Genomic DNA, 24,702 nt, shown 5'->3' on the forward strand with positions numbered 1-24,702 from the left:
GGGCCCACGTGGCCTGTGGAGCAGCACGACAGACCCCGGTGAGTGGGCCCGGATTCGTGGATTCACACAAACTCAATCAGTGACATCCCCACCCCACCCAACTGCAGGTGCTGCTCCGGACAGGGGTCGTTTCCTGGAACGCATCAGGACTCCCCCATCAGGATGGGCCCTCGTCAGGAACGGCCCCGGGTCTGGATGGCCCTGTGTCAGGCAGTGAATGCTGATGGGGCAGATGACACCCCTGTGCACCTGCCGGAGTGGCGTCTTGCCTGCCAGGGACAGGCGCCCTCATAGTCTCATGTGGCCCTCCCCTCTCCATGCGCTCACATCCCTGTCCTGTCACACCACCTACGGGACATCACTGCCGATGTGACATGTACAGGAAACCAGACACCTTAAACACCTTCATAAAATGTACAAACATCAAAGGGTGCAGCATAACCCCACAAAGAGCAGGTGCCGTGACCTGGAAACTTGCTGCCGTGTCCTCCCACAGACGGACAGGCTGGGGCACCCTACATCCGCAGCCACTGAGACAGAGACCAGATATTTAGAGGCCCTCCGGGTTCCGGAGGTGACATTTACAGACTGTGTGATGCTCTGGCCACTGACCAGGGAGCCCATAACATCACCAGCTTTGCCTGACGTCCAGAATGAGGCCTGCCGGCTGACGTGAACTCTGCCCCAGACGGGGGACCACAGGGGCCACACAGGCCACCAGCTCAGACCCTGCCATTCTGGGACAAAGCACGACAGCTATTCTCCTGCTGCAGACAGGCCGCGGCTCCCTCTGGAGCCTGGTGCAGCCAGGACGCTGCCTTCACCACAGGACACCTGGAGCCATTGCGTCCTAACGTTGGGCATGAGAGGCCTCACCACTGACTGCAGGTGAGACGGGGCTTGGCCACGCTTGGGGGACAGTCCCCCCAGCAAACGGCTCAGCCTCCTGGCAGCCACGCTGCTGCCTTCTCGCACATGGTGTCTCCAGGAGCGTTTCCCCCATCTGCTGCCCAAACTTGATTTCTGCAAAACACGCCAACACCCTCCACAGGAGAAACTCGGGGGCATCACAGCCCCAAGGGGCTCCTCCGACAGGGAAGGGAGGCGCCACCAGGAAGGCGCCACACCTAGTGTTCATTTAGGCAGCAAGGATCAGTGTCCACGAGGCTGGGCCTACCGGGCAGGAGGCTGGCTAAGTGTATGGAGCTGGGCCAGAAGGAACGGACTGGGGCCTGGCTGGGGCATCAGAGCTGAGGACGGGCGTGGGGAGAGGGGGTGAGCGGAGTGTGTGCAGTCTGTCCCGCGAGGGCCAAGCGCTGCATCAGGTGACATGAGGCCCGACTGTGGATGTCAGGGACCCCCACACCATCCCCAGGGAGCCCTATCGCTACGGTGGGTCTCCAGGGCGCCGCTCCCAGGCATATCTCACAGCGGGCGGTCAGCCGGGGGTGAGGGTGTCACACCAGGATGCAGTACCTGGAGGGCGTGGCTGGGGCCCACCTCTGGCTCCTTCCACTCTGCCCACAGCCAGGCGCACGGGGGGCGAGGCAGCAGGGCAGTGGCTCTCCGTCCACACCACAGGCAGGGTGGATGTCTCTGGATGTCTCTTTCCCAAGGATGCATGTCTACAGGGGGCCTGAGAGCCCACCTGGCCGTGCTGGTCACGGGCCAGGGTACCCCAGGGTGAGGAAGGGCTGATGGTGATGGCGGGGGTGACTGCCCTCCCATGGCGGTGGGGCTGTGACCCAGACGGCACTTGGGGGTTCTGTGGAAAAGCGCTTAGCTCCCACGTGCAGGGGTAAAAGTCTGTGCAGAACTAGTTACCCAAGCTAGAAAGACCCTTCCTCCCAGTGAGGACCCACAGCAGGCAGAGGCTGAGGGCAGAGGGCCGGGTGGAGCCCAGGGAGCACGGCCAGCTCTGCAGTCTCCTTGCTGCTCAGTGACCGTTTCTTGGCCGGTTTCCCCTCCCAGACCAGCTCCAGCGCCAGGAGCACCAACCTGCACTTTGGAGAACAGCCGAGGAGGGCTGGGGCCGTCCCGTAAAGAACATTGTCCAGAGGTGGAAACACCGACGCAGGGGGTTTTGAATCACGTTCGGCAGAACCCAGGAGTTCGGTTTAAAAGGGGAGGGGTGTTGAGTCGGCAGAGGCACTGCCAGACCTAGAGTCTGCTGTCTCCCCGTGTCACCACCCCTGCGGGGGCTCCATCCTGGGCCCGGATCCCCCTGCGAGATGTGGGAGGGGCTGTCCTCACAGAGGGTGGATGCGGCCGTTGCACCCAGACCTGGGGCAGGACAGCTTTGCAAGGGGTTTCTTGAGAACCAGCGGCCTTGCTGCTCCAACACAGCAGACGAGAAGCTTCCTGAACGTCAGAGAACCGCGGTGCTTGCCTGGAGTGGCCACAGCCCTGGCCCTCACTCCCCAGCCCACCCAGCTCCCATCCTGAACCTGCCAACCCCAGACGCTGGAGACCGCGAGGCTCCTGCTTCCCCGGCCGCACGCTGCCCGGCACCTTCCAGGAGCTGCTGCTGCTCGGTTCTCCCCTGTGAGAACCTCAGCGCCAGGGATGAGGCACTGACGGGCCCACAGCCTCCCTGTGGGCCCCAGTAGCCAGTCCAGGAGGAGACATCCTCCCAGCCCAACCCGTGAGCACAGAGCTGGGTCCTGGACACAGCCACGTTTCAGGATTAGGCCTGTGGCCAGTAAGATGAAGCCGCCCATTTCTGGGTAACAGTCAGGTGAAAAGAACCTCTCCTCTCTGGATGGTGTGCTCGGGGAGCTGAGGCCTAGAGCCGCTACGACCGCTGGTTACCACGAGGGAGCCAGCCTGAGGGCCACACCAACCACTCGGAAAGCAAGTCGGGAACTGCAGAGCAATGGACCATGCGCCCTCATCAAACAGAACCTGGAAGCTACCCTCCCTTTGGATCTTCAACCCACATGCTGTCAAGTCCACTCAAGTCAGGTTCCCTGAGAGAGCCCAAAGTGTCCTGACTCACTGGATCACTTTACTTGTGGGTTTCTTGGCTAAATGTATTAGCATTTGTTTCTTCTCACTAAAAGTCCACATTTTCAACAAGGCCGCGTGTGTAAGACTGACAGCTTCATCCCACTTGTTCTGGTCTTGGCTGGTGGAAGCCGCCAGGTTCTCCGTGTACTGCAAGACAGACTTCAAGAACCTGTTTAAAAGAAAGAAATGAACTTATCTATTCCGCTGTGAAATGCCGGAATGATTTAAACATGTTCCTTTCATTATGGAATTACAACTAAATAGTTAATTCTGTTTGAGGACTTAAGGAAAAAAAATACATACAAAATAGAAATAAGAGACCACAGAGTGGAAGAGAGAAAGACAGCAGAAGGGGGCCAGCTCAGCGTCTGTCTCCTGCTCTCAGGCCCACACACCACGCTCTGAGGTTAGGAAGGCGCTCAGAAGCTGCCTGGGCGACGCCGACACGTAACGCGCACAGCGGACACTCGACGACCAGTGCCCCTCGGACCCTAGGGCCGCACCTCCACCGCCCGGACGAGGGGCCCCCATTCAGAGGAGACACGTCCCGCTTGGAGTAGCTATTCCTGTTGGAAGGTTTTTCCTTAATTTGCCAAAATGTTCGCGGGGGTTGGCTGGGGCTGAGGGGAAGAAATGCTGTTTTTACATACTCTACATTCTCCTTGAAATTTCCCAAGAAATCTAAAATTTTCTCCAACTTTGAATTTTTGAAAGTGTTCATGCTGAGGGAGAAATGAAAAGACTAACAGGATGGAAACGCACAGACTTAGTCCAGAGGCCTGGTTTTCAGCTGGGGCGATCCTGCCCCCAGGGGACGTCTGGCCACATCTGAACCATTCTCAGTTGTCACAACTTAGGGGGGGATGTCTAGTGGGCAGAGGCCTGGGACACTGCTCCACAGGCTGTGGGGCACGGGGCACGGGACGGTCCGCAGCAGAGATGATCCTGCCCCAAGGTCAGTGCCGAGGCTGAGAATCCCTGACCGAGGCAGCAACAATGACCAGCTACCCCTTGCTCTCATGATGTGCGTTCTGATAAAATGCAGTCATACTGTCACCCTCATTTAAACACGTACTGAGGTGCCTGCTACCTGTAAAGTATTAGCTTAAAGCCACCGAGAGCCTCAGGGCCTCCTCGGGGAGGCGGTCGGGGCGTCCGTGGGGCGGGGCTGCCTCGGTTCTGGACTCTCTGGATGGGAAGTGTTCTCCCCCTCCGGACCCCCAGGTCTGAGGTCCTGCACAGCGGCTTCCCAACTGGAAAAGACTAGTTACAGCAGCCTGGCTCTGAGCCATGACCTGACTCAGGGCGTCCGCACAGCTGCCGAGACAGGGACCGCGCCAGCTTCCTCCCTGACATCACACCCACCCCCGAGGGAGGGATTCGGAAGACGTACACGTGTAAATCACAGTTAGCTTTTTGAAATGTGTCAGCTTTAACACAAACTTGCTCTGAAATCCCCAAGAACAGTGATGGGCGAGACTGTGGGGTTTAAAATCCCACCGAGAGACTAACCGACAGGCGTGGACATTATCCAGAATGAACAAAACATGGCTTCAGGGCTCAGAGGGCGGCACACTCACCTCAGATACTGCTGATACTCTGAAGTATTCTTCCCACCAATCGTGTGAATGTTGACCAATTCCAGAGCAATCAGCAATAAAATCAGGTAGAGCACAGGAGACAGAACCTTAACACTAAAAATAGAAGAAGTTAGTGTGATAAACACAACTGTTTCTCACCTTCACAAGGGGAAGACGTCTCGCCTAACCACAGACTTGTCAAGAACACTCCGCGCGGACAGCCGTGTTTCTGGTGGCTGTGCTGCGCGTCCCCTCCCTGTGGAGCACGGGCACCTCGCTGACCCTGGGCCGGCAGCCTGCCCTGAGGGCCCGTCCCTCCCTGGGCTCCTGCGTCTTCCCTGAATTCCGCGTTCAGGAAAGGACCCTCGAAAGAGGAAGATCACAAATGCTCAGACATGAGAACGCACTCAGTGCCTCTGGGACCCAAAGCCAGTGAGAGACGGACTCCAGCTCTCCCACGAACCCGGCAGGGACTGCGACATACATCCCATCTGGGAAAGGACACAATGCAGGCCTTACAACCGGCCGGGACGTGTGGAAATCGGGAGTAGCCGTTCAGAAGCAACCCAGGAATACTTCCTTAAAGCTCTGTAAACTAGATACCACTCAACCCAAAAGCTCTAGGAATTTGTCCAGAGTGGTAACTTCCTGAGACGCAGCACATTCTAAGGTGGGAGGTGTGGGTGAGGACGCCCGATGCCGCATCCCCGGTTAGTCTGCCGTCATGTTTTAACCCCCTGGGTCGGTGGGACCCATGCTCCTCAGGCCAAATTATAAACAGCATCTTAAGGTAGCACGTACCGTGACTTTCCTGAAACGAGTGCTTCTCCGGAGCGAGGACTGGAAGCACATCCATGGTCACCACCGCCCGCGACCCGCCTCCCCCAACCGGACCGCCAGCCACGCACCTGCTCGCCATGCGCAGGTAGTTCCGCCTCTGCCGCGAGCGGAGGCTCCGGTCCACCCACTGCTGGTGCCTCCGCTCCCAGGAGGCGGTGACCTGGCCAGACACGCGGCAGCAGCAGGCACCGATCTTCCGGAAGACGGTGAGCACCTCCAGGACGGTTCTGGGGCAGAACAGGGTCGGGACAGGGATGCCGCAGAGTTCACGGAGCAGCTGGGGCCACCTGCAGACCAGAGCGTGGGTTCTGGCGGGGCCCCTCCACCGCCCGTCCCCAGGGCATCCTGACCAGCCAGCCCACCCGCGGTGGCCTGCGGGCATGTTCTCCGTCTGCTATACAGCTGTTAACACGGCAGACATCAGATGAACGCACGCCTGACTACAGTGAACAGAACACATATTTCTAACATCCACCAGACACACCAACACATGCACAGAGACCATCAAAGCTTATCTGACAATTCCTCTTGAGGGACAACAGGGGCTTCTAACGCAGCCACCAGGCCCATAACACTTAAAACACAGACTTGTGACTACGTCTGCAACCCCGACTCCCAGGTGTCCTGAACTCACCTCCCAGGAGGGCTGTCCAAGTCAGGGGGGACACAGAGCTTCGCAGGGAGGTGGCGACACAGCTCAGCCATGATGTCTGTGATTAAAGACTTGCAGTCATTTGTTTCAGAGTTACTTTCCAACCTGAAAAACAAAATATGCACAGACGCATGGCAACAAGCAAGACGCCCCGTCAGTGCCTGTGCAAAATCATGTACTTTTAACGGTTCACTGAGTAAAGCACTTAGTCTGCAACTTGCTTCCCCAAACACGAAGTGAAGGGCCACCCTCGGAGTGGAGGCAGAACAGGACATGATACGCTGGGAGCACCACGCCTGCCGCAGGAGCCCGTCCCCCTGCCCCGCAGACCCTCTTCCAACCGTCCGCTCAGACTCTTGGTGGAGGCCAGCCACCTCCCCACAACACTGCCCCCCAGCCTCCGGGGGGGTCGTCACCACCCCCTCACCCCATCTTGGCCCCCGGTCACCAGGCCCGGGCACCGTCCCTGGCTGTATCTCATGGCTGTGCTGTGTCCCGGCGCCCACCGGCCGCCGAGGCCCGTGGGACCCGGACAGACTCACTGGGCAGCTTCCCCTCCAGCTCCTTTGGGCAAAGGCAGCAGAGGCCAAGCCCTGAGGCTCTCCTCACAGCTCAGAACCTGAGAAGAAAATGTTGAAAGAATGTTCTAGACAACATGCTCCTAAACTGTTAGAGACGCCACATTTTAGAACTAGGTGGAGGGTCTCGGTCACGTGGTACGAGCAGGTGAGGGAGGAGGTGAAAGCACAGGGGGGTCGTGGGGGCCGGCGTCTGGGGCAGCTGGGCACCCTGCGGAGTGCTGGGCCCGTCCCTCCTTGCAGGAAACAAGCTGTCCCCATGAGACCACCCGCCCTCCCTCAACCCCGGGCCCTCGCTCCAGGCCCTCAACCCGGCATCTCTTCCTGACCCTTGACCCCAGCCTCTGCTTCCCACCCCCGCCTCGACCTCTGCCCCCAGACCCCGCCCCCCGGCCCACAGAAGCACAGGGTGCGGAGCGCTGTTGCTGATGCTGAAGGAGGCTGGCTCGTTACACAGGGTGACCCCTGGAGCAATGGCCTCCCACTGAAGAGACCGTGAGTCCACCATGGCGGAGGGGCCAGAGTCACACGACAGGTGACCCCAGGAATCCGCTACGGGAGGGTGGGCAGTGACAGGGAACAGCGTAGAGACCCAAGGGGGCGGGAGATGCAGCGCTGAGGCCAAAGGGCTCTGCCTTCCAGAATCATACCTCCTCCGCCAACCCCATTCGCCTCCCTTCCAATGGCCTTAGCTCCGGAAGCTCGGAATTGTGAGGGACGCATGTGGTGTGTGGCACGAGGGGGTGACATGGCCAATGCAGCATCACCACACAGGACCATGGATGTGGGAGCTCGGACGCAGGACCAGGGGATGCGAGAGCTTGGCCGACCCTGCCTGGCGTGGCCGCCAGCTCCCTGCCCAGCGTCCGGCCCATCACCCCACCGGGGCGGCTCTTCCCTAAGCCGGGCGGCTCCCCGCACCACTGCAGTCTCGCCCCAGCCCCCGTACCGACCCTTCGGCTTCTTTCGGGGTTTCTCAGGGGGCCTCCCTCAAGACGACCCTGGCTTTGCCCCTGTGCCGCCTCCCACACATCCAGCGGCGAAGCCGGGCTGGACGGCAGCTGGGCCCCTAGGCCCCTGCAGGCGCAACCTCCCCGCCCCGCCACACGCACCTGCTTTTTAAGCCGAGATGCTGGATGGCAGCGAGCAACGTAACCCTCTGCGAGACCCATCAGCGATCTCACCATGGCCTTCTCCTAGTTTAAGACAAACGGACAGCTGTGACCACCACGCCTCCAGGTTTCTGCTTCCGCCCGCTGCACACAGTACAGGGACGTCCACTCTCTAAACAGTGTTCTGCCAACTTGCACTTTGTTAAAAAAAAACAAAGCTAGATTCTCTCACTCTCAGATGAAGTAAATTCCACCTGGACCAAGAGATGTAAATGGAAGGAGAAAAGCTCTGAAAGTCCAAGGGAAAACATATAAATATATTCATAATTCTGAACAACAAGGGGTCTCTCAAGAACAACTCCAGATGCAGGTGCCAGAGAGAAGAGACATCAAGACCTAGGGACAAGCAGCAGCGCGTGCCCTGAAATGGCGAACAAGGCCGGAACACCAGCGAGGAGGCAAAGTGAGCAGAGCGGGGCAAAAGACGCGCACAAGCGGCTCACACAAGAGCCGCAGCCTCCCCGATAGACCTGAGAAAGGGCAGCGACACACACAGATCAGTAAGTGAAACGAAAACAGGGGCTTCTGATGCCTTTGCGTCGGAGCTGGACTTTGACAAAGTCGCCGACACAAATGCCCAAGTGAACACAGGGGTTTGTCTCTGCATCACAGTTGGGGACGCCCCACTGCAGAGAAAATCAGAAGTCCTCCGTCAGTGAGGGGCAGCTCCGACGAACAATGAGCTGCCAGTGAAGTGGGGTGTCAAGTGGCCGAGAAAGAGTAAAGCAGAACTAAGATGCCAACGACGCGCTGTGAACGAAAATGCTAAGACAGGAGAAGGGCGTCCTCAAGGAACCCGTCCGGGCTGTTGCGGAGGCCGTGGGCGCAGAGCCGCACGGCCGCCAGCAGCAGGAATCGCCGGGCTTCCGCCTCGTGTGGTGACGGTTCCATCCTGCTTGACCTCTGACACACGTGCTACAGTCACTGTTGCACGTACAATCTGCAAGAAGGGTTAAAGTACCACTAAGTTTCTGACCTGCCTTATTTATTTTAAAATAATAAAAGAATTACAGGTTATTGACAAATGCAAGTGTTCTACCCCCTCAATTTAATAGTCCTCTGTAAATGTTGCCGATTTATTTAGTTAATCCTGTTTTATACTTTGTCCTTTGGTATGCAATATCCTGTCACCATTAAAAACAAAAGCAAATGTATTCTTAAGAAATGAGTTGAATTATTTTAGGTTCGATCAGTGGTGCCGACTGATCTGTCACAGAGAACGCACGCACGCGTGTCACCTGTTCACGTGGAGGCACACCGCAACAGAGCAGGTTTTGAAAAGGGGACGAGGAGCTAATCACGTCTGGAAGCAAACCACACTCTCTCATAACTGGATGGCAGGGAGCCTGCGCCGTGCGCTACCTTGAAAACTGGCAGCAGGTCTTCGTCAGTGAGTCTCAGTAAAAGCACGAAGGAAAAGGCAAGCAGCTGGTTTGCTGCCTCCCTTGGAAACTCGGGCAAGCTGACTTCCCCGTGGCTTAAACGGTCTCTCACACGGGGACCCTCCTGATGGTTCAGGAAATCCCAGAGAAATTCCTGCCAAAGAAAGGACACAGAAGACATTTTGTCAGTATCCTCAGCAGAAAGAAGGCAGGTGCCAAGGCCCAGAAAGGGGAGGCCTGAGAAGCGCGGAGCAGCAAGTTGCCTATGAAAACGTGGGCCTGGACCCCCTCAGTCGGACAAGGGAGCACCAAGCTGGGTCTGCCACAGGGATCTCCTGGCTTTATCAGTGCACCCTGCCATCCCAGGCAGGTTCTCCAGGGACCCCGTTCCCTGCAATGCACCCCAACACCTCAGGCAGGATTCTGAGGGACCCCCTTCTCTGTAACTGCACCCCACTGTCTCTGGCAGGGTTCTCCCGGGGGATCCCGCTCTCTGTAACTGCACCGGCTGCTCAGGTCTCCCGGGAAGCCCAGACCTGTATCTGCTCCCGGGCCCACACAGCCTGAGACGCTCGGAAGACCAGGTACAACACGCGCGGAGGACAAGTACCGTTTCTGGTCCTCACTCTCCCTGAGGAACAAGCCCTGACCGGCCACTTCTAGAAGCGGCTTCCATCAGTGAAAGAAGTCAGTGCTGGGCTGGGCACCGCTCTCGTGCCCCCCTCTCCATGGGCCCTCTACCTCTGCCTTTCTCCAAACACCTGTTCATGTCTGAGGCCATGAAGACACCGCCCCTCTGCATGACACCCGTCCGAGGCCTCGTTCACAGGGTGAGGGGAAAGCCAGGAAGCCCGGCCTGCTGACCAGGCAGGCCACCAGCAGAAGAGTCAGGGGCTCACGGGGGAGAAGGGCCTGAGACAGACGTGCGAAGGCACCCTCATCTCCTACGGCAGGAAGGAGCCCAAGGAGCACACGGAATCCGACCAACATCACCCGACAGGAACTGGATGCCGGGGTGCTAGCTCCCAGTCAAAAGGAACACATACAGACATTCTATTTACAGTCCAAAGTGGTCACCTGGTGTCTCCACAAAATACAAAAGTTGGATAAATGGGAAACAGCTCTAAATAATTAATTCTCCTTTCTTCTACACCGTCTCACCAGCCCCACCTGCCTGCTGTGGTTCACAAAACACAGGGGTCCCTTCTGCCAGCACAGCACACACCCCACAGACACTGCTCAGGAGCGGGGCCACAGCCACACACCCCCAACAGACACTGCTCAGGAGCGGGGCCACAGCCACACACCCCCAACAGACACTGCTCAGGAGCCGGGGCACAGGCAGGCCTCGGGAGAGGCCAGTAAGCCACTAGCCCGAAGCCCGGTGGCCGAGCTGGGTCTGAGCTCAGCAAACGCCAGCTGCACAGGCGGCCAAGTTCAGACATGGGAATGACTCAGAAGCATGTCTTGTGAGCACATCACAAGCCAAATTAATGCCGTTCCCAGAAGTGCTAACCCTGTCCTTATGTAAACACACAGACATTAGACTGGAAATGCCAAATACTTTACCATTGCGGGCTCTCCAAGGAAAAGAGGAAGTTGATTGATTTTACCATCATTCAAGTGTTTTGCCAATATCTAAAACATGAAAAATAAATAAGCTGATTAACTGCCACACCTACACACACACACCCCCCCACACACACACAAACTTTCAGTGTCAAAAGATACTGTACCTTGGGCTGTTTAAGTGTAAAACCAATTAATAAAATAAGGACAGACTTAAAAACATAGCAACTACCTGTTCAGGAAAGCTTTTCTTAACCACTACAATGACTTTTAGAAGATATTATATATGTGTGTGTGTGTACACAAGTGCGCATGTGTGTTTGTGGATATGTGTTCTATGCATTTATGTGTGTACATGTATTTGTATACGTGTATTTATGTGTGTTGATGTATATTTGTGTGTATACAGGTATGTGTATTTATACACTGTTTATATGTATTTATGTGCACATGCACGTATACACGTGTTTATGCATGTTGATATGTATATACGTGTGTGCACTGCATTTACATGTACCCGTGTTCACACGTGTCTGTGTATTGTGTATATTTGCATGCATGTGTGCATACATGTGCTCACAGTGCTTGTGTTACATGTATACATATGTTCATGTGTGCTTGTATGCATTGTATATGTGCATGTGTGGGTTATGTGTATGTTTCCATGTATGTGTACACATGTCTGCATTTAAGTGTACATGTATTGCACACACATTTGCGTGCATTCGCATGTGTGCGTGTTTATATGCATGCACACATGTGTGCACGTCTGTGTACACAAGTACACATCAGAGTAACCTCAGAAGTCACTTCTCAATTCACCATGGACTCTTCAGGGATCTGACCCCCTAATCTAGTCCTATACACCTGGCTCCATACAGATGTGACCACACCAGCTACTTTAATCCTCACAGTATCAAGTACATATCCAAGTGACAGCAATTATTTGCCTGAGGAACAAACTCTGAACGTTAGCAGGTACGTTTCTAACCCAGTCACCACCCGCCCACTCAGGAGTCTAACGGTTACCTCAAAGGCAGAGTGATCTGAGTGCCCAGATCTCTACACAGAGCCCTGCTCTGCTTCCCCCAGGCTAGCTCTGAGGTGTCACACTTCAGAGCACATGGAATTCCAACCAGGATCACGCACACAAAAGCCTCTACATTCTACAAGTGATAAAAGATACTTTCAATGGTAATTTTTACTATGCCAGATTTCCACCTTCAGAATCACACGTGCAATTCACAGATTAAATGCATCAGTGCACACTGCAGACCCGTAACAGCAGTTGATGTAAATTTCATGTGCAAGAAAATGTTAACCTTAACTAAAATGTAAGCCTCTAAATAACTGTAGCATACAATGTTATATCTCTTGGCATTTTCCATAACTTTTAGAAACTAGGTTAGTAAGACTGGGCCTCAATTAGCCTGAAAACTGTATTTAAATCTATAATCAGCTTTTTTTAGATTTATTTTTGCTTATTTGACTATCGGCATTTTCCTATAAGCGTAAGATTTATGGCTGATCTTTAATTTTATACTTTAATTTTTATTTTAAAATAATACAACGTTCTGTTTGGTTCAAGATACCTTGTACGTTTACTTACTTCATCAAAGGTAGTATACAGAGCTGTTGACTTCAGGAAAAGAAAGAAAAGACATAATTAAAACAAAGTACAAGTCGTGTAACACTATTCAAAGCAGGAAAAAGGGCAGTACAGGGCCACAAACATAAAAGCCTCTTCTGTAAGTAAACCTTCCTCCAGCAACGCTTTGGGAAGGATGCCACTGACAACAGAAGGAGCATGAAAGACATGGCAACAGTGGCCGTGGTGTGCAGCCGCGCTGCGACCCTGCCCTCACAGGCGCCTGAGCAGAACCTGCTAACGTTTATGGCCCCACAGCTCTACAAACCACTGCTCACACAACAGGGTGCTTCTACTGATGGCGGGACCCGTGTGCAGTGAGTGCAGCTAAGTGTTTCCTCCAACCAGCAGCCTGTGTGTGTCACGCCTCCCAGGGAAATGCGTGCAGAGCTTACAGATGGGGCCCCTGCAGGTGAGCACCGCGCACCCCACACGCCCAGGCTCCTCTGCGAAACCGCAGGTGAGGAAGGCTCGGCCAGCGGGCTGCTGGGGGGCTCAGCCAGATTCCACACACAGCACGCTGAAGTCACTCAGGGTTTCATGGAAGCCAAGCACTCGAGAAACGTGTCGTTCTTATGAATGCTTATTAACGCAGTTTCATGTGAACATTATCAAATACTCTCCGACATTTACTCCTGGGTGGGCGGCGCTAAAGCCTGAAACTCCACGGGGCAGGGAGCCGCTCAGCAGTGGTGCCAGGCACAGCTGCATGGGGCCCTGGCTTCCATCCCTAGCGCCTCCATTAAAAACAAACAAACCAGTAAGTAAATAAAAACGAAGCTCTTACCTTTGGCTCCCAAGCCAGTACTGCTGACCCTAAAATATTTCCTGAGCTCTATTCTAAATATCCAATTGCCTCCTAAATATCCCCACCACTTCCTCAGAGAAGCTGAACGTTCTCATCTCCATCAACTATGAGAATTAACTTCTACCTTGTTCTGTGGAATTGGTGCAAACGTCTGCTCTCTCACCCCTAATACACAGGCTTCTTAAAAGTCATGAAGTCTTAGGCATCTTCACAAGCCCCTTGGCCTTGAAGAGATCCTTGACTGAAATAAGCACTCAGTAAACAATTACAGCATTTGCACATTTTATAGTCTTACAAAGTATTTTCATTTATGTATTGCCTTATAAGTAAGTTGATGCTATGGTTATTCTGGATAAAAGCTTCAGCTAAAAAGTAGGAGATTCTTTGATAGATGACCTTCTCTGTAGGAACAGTCACACTACTTCCTTGTGCCGTCAGATGGCAGTGCACAGCCAAGTCCGTGACAGCATGGGGCCCTGCGGTGACTGGCCACGCTACCACCAAGTCAATCCTGAGTACTCGAGCGAGCCTCATGGCAACTGGGGCTCCAGCCCTTCCCACTGGAGGATCAGCGCCTCACTCACCAGCCTGGACAGCACAGCCACAAGGAGGGCCCCGGAGTGGACACCAGGGACACAGACACAGGTGCCCCGCCAGAGCCCACACCAGAGACCTTAACAGAAATGCACATGAGGCAAAGCAGAACCACCTGAGAAAGACAGGACGGAAACAGATGCAGGGAAGAGCAGCCGTTAGGCCTGAGTAGACCAGCCCTGGGAGGTCACTGCTGTGGCCGACATGGTTGGCACGGGACTGCAGGCAACGCGTGAGAAAAGACACGCATGTTAAGGAACTGGTGAGGGGCCTGAATTACCCTGGAGGAAACAGAGGGAAAACAATCTAGCAAAGGCTGGGCCAGACTCTGAGACCCCGACAGCTGTGCAGAAGCGTGAGCCCTGCTGGCAGGCGCTGAGGGCCACTGAAGGCGTTTAACATGAGACCACAAAAGACACGGAATCGTTAAGAGTTTAGAAAATGCCAGGCAGCCGTGCGCGAATGGACGAGAAGGTGGAGAGTCAGGAGGCCTGGCTGGGAGGTGGCTCGTCAGGTGCGGCCTCACGCTGAGGGGAGGCCCGCACGGCAAACTGGGAGCCGCCTGCAGGGCGGATGCACGCGGAGGACGAGCTACAGGCAAAGCTTAAGATGGTGCGAACGCCTGGTGCGGAGCAACCAAGGGGATGAGGATAATAAGGAAATCACAGAACAAGCTTGTGGGGAAAAGTAGGCTTTTTTAAAACAAAGTTAAGTATGAGACGCGGGGGAAAACGCATACAAAGATCTTCATCAACAGGCACAACCCTAACCTGGGAGACCGAGGGCCAGTGGGCCAGCGGCAAGACCTCGGACACGCTGAACTTAACACTACAAGCCGCCCTCTCAGCACCGCTCTGGCTGCATCAACAACTTCTGCTACGTCGTGCTTTTGTTTTCACCAGGTTCAAAGTGCTTTCTATGCGGTGTTGCTCCCACAGGGGTGCCAGCTGAAGGCACGGGATACGTGGGGTCTCCCAAGGAGCTAACACAGAGGACAGGACTGGGACGACCACTGAGGACCACGGACGTGGAGGGGCAGAAAGACGGAGGCAGCGCCAGCGAAAGGGAGGAGACCCCCCCGGCTGAGAGACACTGCTGTCGGCCCAGAGCGCGTCCCCCCTCTGCCTGCTGGGCCCCCCGCTGTGAACGAGGCAGGGCCACCCGGAGACTCCGTGGGCCTCCCTCGCAGTTTGGGCCAAAGGAAGCGGTGTCCTCAGAGAGGGACGTGCCCTTAGACCACGGCCCACCTCATGGGTGACGATGTAGCCTGCAACATGAAAGTGTCAGCTACTTGTTTAAACTGGTGCCAAAATTCAACTACTTGGAAATGTGACAGAACTCTCAAAAACAATCACAAATAAGTATATTAAAAACTACATAACAGAAAACCACAAAAAACGACAGTCAAGCCTTCTGAAGAAAGTTCTCAGCTAAAAAATTCATTTAATGATGAACAAAAGTGTGGTATTAAAACTTTCCAATTAGGCACAGTAAGCAGTCAGCACACCCCAGCTACCAGTGCGCGCACCTCGGCAGTCAGCAGTCTGCTCGGACACGCGTTAACCGTGGCAAAGACCTTCCTAAGCCCCGCCTCCAGCTGCGTCAGCAACAGGATGGCGCAGTCAGCAAACCTGTGAATTGAAGGAAATAAGCAAGACCCCATGTTTGAAATGTAAGCATCGGCCCTGACACTACAGTGTGGTTGCTGCGCCCCGGGTACTACCAGGGAGGTCTGGGCAAGAGGGGTGACGTTACTAGCTACACGGGAAACAAACACAGAACAGTCTAATAAGACTGGCGACTGTGAACTGTTTCCCAGGGTTTTAATGTTACATGTAGCTGCAGGAGAGTAAAATGTCATCAAAGATCTGCCAAAGTGTTTCACTGCTTCTACAAAACACTCGGATACCAGGATGTCACTGGGTTCTCCAGGTATGCAAACAAACATACGTGTCAGGACAACGCAGCCTGAAGGGACGTCAAGGCCACCGACCTCCTGACGTCCATCTTTGCAGGCTCTGCTTCGAGGGGACAGAGGGACAGACTACCTCCTCTCTGTTCCATGATTCTCTACCACTGGACACACTTCAGCCACAGTCAGAACTCAAAACTATATTAAAAAGTTGATTCTAAAAAAGTAATTATTAACTGTACGAAAGGATGTTGCATAGCGGTTAAAACAGTCGTAAGATAACTTTTAGCTAATTACACACTTCACCACGCTCGGGCCTGCTCTTGGGAACGCCTGCCCCTAGTGCTTCTGAGCAGCAGCCAGGAGGGAGCAGTCTGGCCCCCGAGCCACCGCCAGTAACACCTCCTTCAGTACCTGTGAGACTTGAACTTGACGAGAGCAGCCTCCCAACACGGCACCATGGGTTTCAGTACGAAGGCGGACTTCCTCATCACTTCTTCTAGGACAGCGAGCACCTCATGAGTGACATCTGTAAACGAGCAAAGGTTTTCAGCACAATCACACTGACCGACCAAAGACAAGATGTGAGCACACCGAGGGGGGACGCCCAGAGCAGACCTCCTCAAGGAGGGGAGCCGTAGGCCCCGAGCCGGGCATGCCAGCCACAGGTGAGGCCACCTGAACTAGGGCTGGGTCTGCAGGTGACCACAGTGCCCTGGGCATGGGCAGGTGCATCTCTAGTGACTTAGGTGGCACCAGGTTGGAGCAGAGGAGGTGAGGATCAAGCAGTTGATCACACTCACCGAGAAAACAAAACATGTCTTCAGAAGACACAGGAACCAAGAGTGAACCTATGGCAACGTGGACTTCAGGTGACTGTGCCGTGTCCAGGTAGGTTCTCCCTTGGCTAAAACGTGTGCCCTCTGGTGGGCCCTTCAGCTCAGTGACTCGGAGCACAAAGGCATAGGGCTAAGGGAGGAGGGACTGCATGTGATCACTGGCCCTAAGCCGTCTGCATGTCGAAACACTGGTAGGGTAAACTGGCTCGTTGCTCACGCCGATTCCCGCAGCCGTGACCCTCCGACGCCCCACATAGGTCTCGGCACAGTGGTAGGAGGTGAGGATTTATGCGGCAAAATTTAAGAGGTTCTTCACGAAACCTTCACAGGCGTCTTGCCCCTGAAATAACTACTCTCCCTACAGAGTTCAAGTCTAAATGCTACTTAATGACTTTATAAGTATCTTTACGAAGACACACTCAGGGGAGAATGTGCAATGTGGTACTTGCCAGGGAAAACGATCAGATCCTCCAAGTTTGTAAGAGTCACGAAGGGGCGGTGGGCTAGTGTGCGCCCAGTCTGCCGAAGGTGCCCCTGCAGGAGCTGACCCAGCCCCGCTGTCAGCAGCACCATCATCGCACAGTATCTGGTGGAAAATACCAGAGAACTGTTAGAAACAGGAACTCAGCGCACATGTAAAAAGCTCTACTTTCAAAAAAAAAAAAGTTTAAAAGAAAGCAAAACAGCATTAAATCGCAGAAAACTCCTTGGTGGCAGGGGTGGCCCTGAGGAACAGTCAGGGGGAATCACAGCTCCACCTGGGAGCTGGCACCCAGCCTCCCGCCCACAGGGCGTGCGCAGGGCAGCCTCCTGCCGGCTCTCACCTCAGACCGCCCTGGGGTGTCGGTCAGCAAAATCATAACCCTGCCACCACGCCAGCTACTCTGCTGCTGACAGTCACTTTTATCTTCAAAAGCCTGTCCTCAAACTCCCCTTTCTCTCGAAATACATCTTTCCCGGATGTGAAATTCAAGACAAAACAAACTTAAGGATATCGAGGAAGACCTTACTTTGGGGGGAGCTCCTGGGGGGCCGCGAAGCTGTGCCACAAGACGTTGCGGAGGTTCAGCCCATGGGGAGAGCCAATGAAGACTTTCAGCACATCCATCTGCCCGGCAGGAGAGCACACGCTTAGTTACCGAACAAACCGAGACAGCCCTGGGCTGGCGGCAGCTTCCTTCTCGGCACTGACGGAACCAACGGCTTGTCTGGTCCACGGTAACGGCAACAGCCCAAGCCCTGCTGAGTGGCCAGCACGGGTCGGACACATCTCGCATGTGTTACTCATTCACCCTCAGAACCACCTAAGGGGAAGATACTGTTACTCCTGCACTGCATATGAGAAAGACACGAGCTGCCCAGGGGCTGAGACCTCCCCAGACTCCGCATCAAACATGCCCAATGTCCACATAAAGCAGAGCAGGAACGACAGCAGAAACGCAGTGGGCTGCACGTGCCTGTGTGTGCACCGCCGACAGCAGCGAGGAGGAGCCCGGCCACCAGGCTCTAGCCGCACCACCTGGCTGTGCGACTTGAAGCTCATGGTTCACCTGCCCTGTGCCTCCGTCTACAAAGCGAAGATGCCCAGGATGAGGATCCTGCCTATCGAGCTGCACCCACCACACAGTCCACAGGCTCCCTTGGGGGTGGACACCACACTTCAGAGGAGACTCAACAGTGGAAGCTGTTCAGAGCCTGAAAGGGCTCAAGACCACGACACGTGAAAGAACAGTGGGGCCTACGGCAGGCTCGGGGCAGGACCGAGAGCGGCCTTCCTCCAGTTGCCAGACTTGCTGAGGAGACAGGTACACTCTGGGTTTCCCTCAAAGGGCAGGACAAGGCCAGAGGGTGGAGGTTCTAAGGGGTTTCCACTCAGTATCAGAACGCCTACCAGCCTGTCCTCAGGGCAGCACCAGGAAGTCGTGGCTCTCACAGCAATTTTAAATACTTTAATATGAACTTAACTAAATATTAATAACTATAGTAATGTGAATAATGTATTATTACTTGTTTTAATTTAAGATTAATTTTTGATTAATTGTTCATGCCACCCGGGCAGTCAGAAATACCCGTGCCAATGAACCACTGAAACTACCCAGGAGGTGAAGGCGGCTGCAGGTGGGCAGGAGGCTCGGTGGGCAGGAAGCGCAGAGCAGAACAGCGGGGTCCGCCCAGGAACTGAGCGGGGCAGCCCGCAGCTGGTCCTCCACTCTCCACTGGAGACAGCAGTCCGCAAGCTGACAAGGGGAAGGGACCGCCACGGAGAGGGAAGGCTTCACTGGAAACAGATTTCTTATCCACAAATAACGGGTCCCGCTGGTGTGTTCCTCCTGGCTCGGCAGGCCCAGCCTTCCACGTGACACGACCCTGGTTCTGCTTTCCACCTGATCCTGCCTCATTCAGTTGTTAATGGTTATTCACTAGGCTTAAACAATCTCGATCTTGTGGCCTTCAGAAGATTTTAAAAAGTACAGAGTTCTGCATGTTTTTCAACTGGCATCTCAATTTTTTTCACCATCAGTTTGAACAGCTGCAAAGGGCATCACTTCTCACATGATAAAAATGCTGATTATTTATGATAAAGCTGTGACGTCACTCTTTAAAGGGTGAAGTCTTTACTCTAGAATAAGTTGTATTATAATTAGCAATATGTAATTAGTGAGGCCAGCAGACTTCCAGCCGTGCGTGCGACTGGCCCTCCAGAGGCTACTAAGTCAGAGGTTCCCACCGGAGGGGATGACGCCACGTCGACACGCAGGATGAGAGCTGCGTCTCTGGCTGGAGGAGTGGCGGTTTTGTCTGGAAAGGGGAGGTGGGAGGGGAAGATCTGCCTTAATCGCTGACGTAATTATTGTTTCCCTAACGCAGCATCCACTTCTGAGACCAAAAGTAGAGCTGATGCGCCTGTTCTGCGCTGCACCTGCTCAGCTGTCTTTAGGTGAACGAGCTTACCACGGGCGGCCCGAAGACTCGGGCCAGCTCCTCAGACGCAAGCAGGTCTCTTAGAAGAAAGGGGCACTCCTTCCCGATCAGTAAAAATACCTGCAGTTCAAACAAAAGTTGTGCAACAATTGCATGATGGTGGGCCCAGTGATGCTAAGGAAAACAGCACCCATAAAGCAGCGTTTGTACACATGAGGGGAGGGAAGCACCAAAGACACTGGTGTTTTGATTTCATAATCATTCAAAGAGAAAAATATTAAAAGTCTGTGCTAACTGATTGTATTTTATAGAAAAATAATAATTAAAATCAGGAAATCAGAGTGCAACTGTAAAGAACGTAATGTTCATTCGGACACCTGACCGGACCAGCAAGGAGCGCGCTCTCACACTCACATCACCCAGGGCTCGTTCCAGACACGACGTTAGTTTCATCAAGCTCAGAGACACAGCAGGAGACTCAAGACTGTCCAAGGTGTCCATTATTTCAGGAAATAACTGTTTAGAGTAAGAGACGTATGTTAGAATTTGTGTTCAATAAGCATTATTTCTCAAAGTCACTATACTACTAATGAAATTCAAACCACATTCTTTTGTAAGAATATAACAACATGTAAGAAAACAAGGAAAATGTTTCACTATCTAAGGAGTTTTTTGAAAGTTCTTCCTTCCTTTTTTTTTTTTTAATGTCGGTACTGGGGATCAAACCCAGGACCTCATGCATGCTAAGCACGTGCTCTACCACTGAGCTAAACCCACCCTCCAAAAGTTCTCTCCTCCTTTGAATGTTTATTAAAAGCAATAAATCTGGCATAGTTGTAAACTGAAAGGTCAAGTATTTCGACTTAAATCTATTTTCCCATTTGGGTTAGTTCTTGGATAAACATCAGGTAGGTCACCCTGCCACCTAAAAGAGCTACACACAGGGAGAAGGGAAGGTCCCACCACCCTGCATTAGGAAATCCCAAGTAACTCAGAGTTTAACTGTTTACAGCTACTGCTCGACTGTAAGCATCCAATGTGCCAAATGCAATGGTTCATTTGAACCAACCATCAAATCAACCGAAACAAGGCTGGGACCCTAGGCTGCCCCCCCGACTTCCACCTCCCTCAGCAAACCCAAGAATCCTCACCTCCTGGCTCCAGGCCCCCTGTCTCAGGAACAACTTACTATCCATCTGCAGGGTCTTTCTCTTCTTTCCGGAGCCATCCATGTTCCTCTGTCCCAGGACCAGCACCCATGCACCAACCACCTCCCTAAACCCCAATCCTGACACTGCCTCAAACTTCCTTTGCTCAAAGGAAGTCTCTCAGCTCAGGCTTTGCGGACTCTGCACAGCAGCCCCACCCTTCCTCGCAACACTCAAGCCTCCTCCCAGTTGAGGGCCTGCAGGGTGGAGGACACCCCTTTGAAATCAGTATTAAGGCCTCTACATGGAATCTGCAAAGTCTTTTATTTCTAAAGGTTGTTCAAAAGCCAAACCTCCGGAACACCCGTCCACTGGAACCATGGTGCGTATCGAACTTCAAACTGCGCCTTGCTCAGAGACAGCAAGTGCAAGTGGACAGCCTCACACACGGGGCCCAGCAGCCGCACGCTGCCCCCGAGATCCAGACCCTGCGCTTTAAGGATAAGAAAACAAGTGTTAGCGCCACAGCTCCCTATCCAGCGAGGAAAATGCCTACATCATCAAAGAAAAAGTGCTTTAATCATGAAACTTTCACAAAATTGACAACCAGTTTATAACTGAACTTACAATAAAGATGTTCAGAGGTTGTTGGAAATAAGTTACACAGTGTTTATCTGATTATAAAAGAACAACATACTATCAATAGAGTTTGGAAAATACAGAAGAGTTCCAATAAGAGAAAACGTATTTTTTCAATTTCTTTATATGTACAATTTGTACAAAATCAGGTTCATACCATATATATAATCCTGTAACCTGATTTTTTTTAATGTAACACTATTCGACTGAGATTTCCAATGACATTAACTATCTTGAGACACATTTATAATATGAATTTTTTTTGGTCTTGTTTTTTTTGGTAAGTTTGGCTGAAACTTCACATGGTTCAGACCAAAACTATAAAACAGTGAAAGTCTCCCTCCTGCACACCGTTCTCCTTCCTGATGCAGCTGTTACAAATTCCTTGGCTGGATTTAGAAATATTTATAGACACACAAACAAATAACAGAGACATGTGCTCCTTCTGTTCTTTCACTCAGCCACATAGCTCAGAGAGATTTCTGGATCAGAAAGATGGGCCTCTTCACTCTTTTTAACCACTGCATAATATTCCATTGCATGCCTCTTTTTTTTTTTCCCCCTCCCCTCATAATTTACTTAACTTTTACTGCTCGACAGTAGGCTATTTCCAGTGTTTCTTCTTTTATTTTTTTTCTATTACAAAGCACTGCAAGGAGTAGCTGTGTACAGACACCTGTCCACACCCGAGAGTGTGCCTGTCCTGTATGCTCTGGGGCAGAATTACAGAGCCAGAGCACCTTCGCTTGTAAGTTATATAACCATTATTTAATCTCCCAACCCACATCCCTGCTTCAAACAACGTACAAGAATGCCTGGAAGACACTTAAAATAACTGCACATATCACTGGTCATTTCATACCTCAATTCACATGATATGCTTTCTTCCCTTTCCCATCTGGACTACTGGCCTCGAGCTGAGAGCTCTGTCGTCCACAACCCTCAGCCCCTCGCTACCCCCCGCTACCCACTTTCTCCCGCGTGGCTGTCGGGCCAAGCTTCCCTTTAACTCTTCTCTGCTTCTGTGGCCTCATTCCCTCCCTTTTCACACCTATTCCTTTTCTCTTTCGAGTGAGGCTTGTATTATAACATCTTCTAACCCAAAAAGCAACGGTCAGAAAGGGAAATTTTACAGGCCACAGCATTTTCAATGGAACAGCACTGACAGATGTTTGGCAGCAGAGAAGGCACAAACCTGATTCTGTGTAAGTTAGACAGTCTGTGATGGTCTTCCAGCACACCTCACCATCCTGAGTTACAATACTGCTGATGTCGCGATTTTCCTGGACTTCAAACCCAAGTTTACAGATCATATCATGCACCGGGGGAGAAAGACACGTGGTAACAGGATCTTCTATTAATATCTGAAATACAGAACATAAAGCACACTGTTTAACAGTAAGTAAAAACAGATGAATATTAATTATATATTTAAGTCACAAGAAATCCTATTCTATCTCAAGTACAAAATATTCTTAGATATTAGCTGCTGTTAACACACTCTCCAGAGGCCATGCGAGCCATATGATTAGAACATTGTGATTAAATATTAACTAAAGATTGTTTACATAAACATTTTCAAGTAAATGTTTAAAGACTTAAAATTATTTTATAAATCATAATATTTATTAAGATAAGAGTTTACAGACATTCAGTACACTTTATGGAGAGTGCATTATTCCTTTCAGCATTCCTTTCCCATCCCAAAGTTATCTAAGTAAGCATTTTTTTAATGGGGAGTGGGAAAATAGAAAATCAAGCATAATGAATTAAAACAGGAGAAAAAAGCAAAACTCTGACCCCAAGTATGGTGTAAAAAGCAGCAAACCACACTGCTTTTCCATGAAGGATTAAATAAAACCAAATTCCCGTAATTTCCCCCACATAACACTATAAACCTGCCAAGAAATCACACTCCGGGTCTAAAACTGAGCTGTAGTCCTGGAGCGACAGGTGACAGGCAGAAATGATATTTTTGCACAAAAGCCCATCTACCCCACTACTAAAGCGGGCCCTGGATATGACAACCGAAGTTGTAAGAAAGATCTCTCGTGATTGTTGACGCTGGATCAACCAAACAGTAAGATCCTGGAACAGAGAGACCAGGTCCTGCACAGTGTTATAACCCTGGCACACACTAAATGAAAAATAAGAGTTAAATAAAAGAGGGGCTCCTCCTATCCTGCGTTGAAATACACTCCTCCTGTTAAGTCTCCAAGACTGTCAGGTTTGGGGAATGACTATGTCCCACTCTCTACCAACAGACATACCACTCTATTAGTTGGCTTCTAGGTTAACCTTAAGCCGATACTCTCTTGGACAAGAAAAGGCCCTGCTGTTAAGAAAGAAAATCTAACCTCAAATCAACAAATATTAGGTGCTGCAATGCTTTGCCACCCATGGCAGTTAAACACATTGTCCTGCGTGTCACTTAGGAACCGGCAAGTGTGCGCGTCGGCCCCCTCCCCTTCTGGTCCCTCAGGGTCCAGCCCGGAGCAGCGCGGTGCTAGCGCGGTGCTGCCACGGCCTGGCTTGAGCGCTAGAAAGACCTGAATTTGAATCCTTCCTCAGACTTTCTCCCTCTCGCCTTGAATAAATTACTTAACGTGGCTGAGGCTTTTAACTGCAACGCAGTGCCAAATATTACCACCTCCTAGCTTACAGTAATTAGAGATAATACTTGAAAAGCAGCTCGCACAGAGTACTCAAAAAGCAGTGGCTAGTGCTAAACCTTTTGACAGACGTTTGAGGGTTAATCCCCTGAGAGGAAAGTGAGTAAAACCCTTATTGTGAGGCGACCCCATAGAATCCCCTCTACACAGCCACCTAGTGACACCTTTGCGATTTAGTGTTTTTTTTTTTTTTAATCAAAATGGCCTTAAAATGTTCAATGTAATTTCAACGTGCAAGTGTGAACCCGGGGAGACTGCTACTCCGCAGTCCTTCCCACACGGCTTCGCGCGCCCCCAGATAACGCGTCCTCGGGGGCCAGGGCCACAGTCAGCATCACGCTGCAAGCAGCGGCGCGTTGCCTGCACGTCCCTGGCCCTGGACGCCCAGCTCCGGACGCCGTGGCTGCCGCACTGCAGGCCGCGAGCCCCCTCAGAGCGAGCAGGGCTCCACATCTGCTCCCACCCCGGGCCGGAGCGGGTCGGGGTGGGAAGGGTCCGGGCAGGGGCCCAGCCAGGGGCGGGCACGGCCGACCGTCTTGGTGGCGGCACAGGGGGCAGACGCCTCAAAGCCCGGGCACCCGCTGGGGCCGGGACAGTGTTTCCGCGCGCCCCACCCACAGAAGCGCGCCCCGGGACACCAGCTCCCCGCGACTCTACCTCCATGACTTCCGGCTCCAGCCCGCGGCGCCCAGGGATGACGTACGCCACGCCCTCCCGTCGGCGCACTTCCGGCTGGCA

General features: G+C 52.6%; 1 protein-coding gene across 2 annotated transcripts; it reads right to left on the minus strand.

Moving 5' to 3' along the window:
- Positions 1-535: 535 nt before the first annotated feature.
- On the minus strand, positions 536-24,662 carry ERMARD (ER membrane associated RNA degradation). 2 transcript variants are annotated; one of them, XM_031456747.2, is made up of 18 exons: positions 24,622-24,662; positions 22,488-22,656; positions 21,007-21,146; positions 19,920-20,021; positions 19,536-19,625; positions 17,594-17,691; positions 17,033-17,169; positions 16,159-16,273; positions 15,361-15,463; positions 12,392-12,421; positions 10,783-10,851; positions 9,194-9,367; positions 7,772-7,855; positions 6,624-6,700; positions 6,064-6,186; positions 5,498-5,656; positions 4,590-4,703; positions 536-3,178 (listed from the first exon to the last, which is right to left on the minus strand). In XM_031456747.2, the coding sequence occupies exons 1-18, from the start codon at positions 24,625-24,627 to the stop codon at positions 2,995-2,997; spliced, it is 1,974 nt and encodes a 657-aa protein (XP_031312607.2). In that variant the 5' UTR covers positions 24,628-24,662; the 3' UTR covers positions 536-2,994. The 2 variants fall into 2 exon arrangements, with proteins under 2 accessions (XP_031312607.2, XP_031312605.2); XM_031456745.2 differs by having other exon boundaries at positions 5,498-5,716.
- Between the last annotated feature and the right edge of the window lie 40 nt (positions 24,663-24,702).

The sequence above is a fragment of the Camelus dromedarius genome, chromosome 6 (assembly GCF_036321535.1).
Source record: "Camelus dromedarius isolate mCamDro1 chromosome 6, mCamDro1.pat, whole genome shotgun sequence".
Lineage (NCBI taxonomy): Eukaryota > Metazoa > Chordata > Mammalia > Artiodactyla > Camelidae > Camelus > Camelus dromedarius.